This window comes from Sphaeroforma arctica (genome assembly GCF_001186125.1).
Source record: "Sphaeroforma arctica JP610 unplaced genomic scaffold supercont1.4267, whole genome shotgun sequence".
NCBI lineage: Eukaryota > Ichthyosporea > Ichthyophonida > Sphaeroforma > Sphaeroforma arctica.
The window spans coordinates 1-2,595 of NW_014036291.1; the positions used below are offsets into that span (position 1 = coordinate 1).

General features: G+C 42.2%; 1 protein-coding gene across 1 annotated transcript; it reads left to right on the forward strand.

Moving 5' to 3' along the window:
* The first annotated feature begins 638 nt into the window (after positions 1–638).
* On the forward strand, positions 639–2,410 carry SARC_14186 (hypothetical protein). Its single transcript, XM_014291680.1, has 3 exons — positions 639–803; positions 1,767–1,921; positions 2,387–2,410. The coding sequence occupies exons 1-3, from the start codon at positions 691–693 to the stop codon at positions 2,389–2,391; spliced, it is 273 nt and encodes a 90-aa protein (XP_014147155.1). The 5' UTR covers positions 639–690; the 3' UTR covers positions 2,392–2,410.
* The last annotated feature ends 185 nt before the right edge of the window (positions 2,411–2,595 follow it).

The following is a 2,595-nucleotide window of genomic DNA, read 5'->3' on the forward strand; positions in this document are numbered from 1 at the left end:
ATACACACACACACACACACACACATATATATGTATATATATTTATATGTATATAATATATATATACATATATATATATATATAAATAGTATGTATATGCCTGAGATTGGGAGCAATTTCTTTTTGTGTTGTTAATATACCCATAAATTGCTAACCCTTGTTGCTAGTGGACGTTTTCGCACGCTGGTGTAGCGGATAACAAGCGGTTGTATTCGTTACCTTTGAGGTTTAGGGGCGGTCGTTGAGCAGATGCTTCTAGCTTATGGAGATTGGTTGCATCGTTATGTTGTAGCGTTGTACCGCACAGTATTTCGTGCCCCATATTTGAGAGGTTTGAATACTTCTTTGGCTATGTGCTTTCCAATTATATGCCGGTAGCACTATATATGTATGTTTTTCTGATCTCAGGAAGTCTCATCGGTAACAAATGTAAACGTTCTTAATGAATGTCTGCACGTGCTGATCGTAATGCTAGACGCGAATCGCATACTTGGTAAAGCACCGAATTTTCGATCTTATATCTGAGTTTTATTTCACTCGCCTCCACAGCCTGGAAAAAGAACACTGTCCACGCCACAATACACGTGATGTCAATTTTCCGACAAAAATTTCATTTTCACTGGTCTTCTGCATGTAATCTTGCACTCATTAGCTGAAACCTCGTCAGAGGTCATCCTGTCACACCCGAAGATGGGATGGACACCTATCCCTGTTGTGCACTCCAAATACACTGATCCCATTCCGAACATGACCGCCGTAGTGGCCGATGTAGTCGATCCAAGGGATGCATCAGTGGCTGTAAAGTATGTGCAAGCCGTTGCCTGTGTGTTGTTGTCCGCGCGATTATTTCGGGACCACTGCCACTACTGATTGGAAAGCAGTACAAGATTGCATGTGAGTGTCAATTTGCACATATTAAGATCGGATACAACGTATTAATCAGTATTGGTAGAGTGTATGTCTCCAGTTTGTGCTTGCTCTATTCTTTGGGCCAATGTGACCGTTCCGAATCTAGATTCAGTGACTTCAGGCCAAATATCTCTAGGAGCGTCTCAGTTTGAAAGCCGGCGGAATGTCGTGCTGATGGCACAGTATTTGCTTCATGTGTAGTATAAACTAGCAAGTCATACTGCTTAAAGTTGTGTATTCCTAGCACAAGCAGGACGTGGACTTCCTATAATATCCTTTTGTGCGTATTATTTCAACTGCCATACAATAAAACTCTGCATGTGAAAAGGGTTTTAGTGTGCCATACAACCGTGTACGAGTGTGGGGATGTACACACTCATGTCTGCACAAAACCCACACACGACTACGCCTATATACCATTGTGATTTGAAAATCGCCCTCTTTCTCCCTATCTGGATTTATGGCTGGTGCTGCTAGACGAATGCCATGTAATGCGGGTATGAGCTGAGCACCAATTCGTGCTATAGCGAGTCTGGCCATTGGTGCATGCACGTGAGCGATATGTTGATATCATAGATGATTTCGATAGTTCCGCTGACGTACCATTGAGAGACTGACTGCTCCATATAAGGTGTATCTCTAGTATGGGACAGTGCCTGGTCGATATCTTGATAGCAACAATAACATTGAAGTCCCGCGAACAGCATAGCAGTTTATACTTAACGGAAAGTCAGTTGCTATATAGACATGCGGTTTGTCTTGCATATCATACACATCGAACTTATCTTCAGGATAGAATTCACGAGACCAGCCATATGATCACATAGCTCACACAAGCCCTCCCAATTTTTCAACAGGATTCGGGCAATGCTTCAAACAAAAGACTCGATAGATGCTGCTCACTTGAAGGCCGTTCGAAAACTCAAGAATTCGAAGTTGATGACCGTATTCCTGTGCTGTTTGGCAGATGTACCGGATACCGCCGACTTACAGACACACATACGAGATCAAGGTGTAGATACGACGATCCTCACAAATGTACGCGTGCTGTCTACAATATACTTTGAAGCAACACTTTATGCCTGTGTTTTCGCCAGATTCCTTGAAGTGTATTGCATGGTTTTATACTGATAGTAGAGATAAACATGTATTTGGATATCACCTCGTATATATGTGACTGGTAATAAGCCAGGAGCTCAATGAAAGCTTGCTATGGAATACAATAATTCTTCTTTCAAGATTTCTTTAAGCCGACGCATACCCAAACCATTTGCAGGTCATTAAAGTATCGCGAGTGTATTGTTTCACACAAGTAATTTGCGAGATACTATTTCCGAGTACAAGTACCTTGTACTCCTCATCACGCAACGCACATTGATGTATGTCGGAAGTTAATGAAGAACATACGATGTATTCAGGCTCTCAGAGAATACAAGGTGATTACTTATACTGGTTTGTGTTCTTGTTTTGATCTCAGATTAGGGAAATGCCTGTTCCGGCGTACAAGCCATACACCAGAGCTCAATTTAACGCCGCACAAGACACCTGGCCCACCGTTTGGTACCCATGCGATGAAGCGTAAGTTTACCTAAACGTACATACATATATACTTATATACACACACACACACACACACACACACACACACACACACACACACACACACACACACACACACACACACAC

What these genes read in the sequence shown, in the direction of transcription:
- SARC_14186 (XM_014291680.1), top strand. Translation starts at nt 691, where the DNA reads ATGGGATGGACACCTATCCCTGTTGTGCACTCCAAATACACTGATCCC. An exon ending in GATGCATCAGTGGCTGTAAA is followed by an intron (nt 804 to 1,766) that starts GTATGTGCAAGC and finishes ATTTTTCAACAG; the next exon opens with GATTCGGGCAATGCTTCAAA.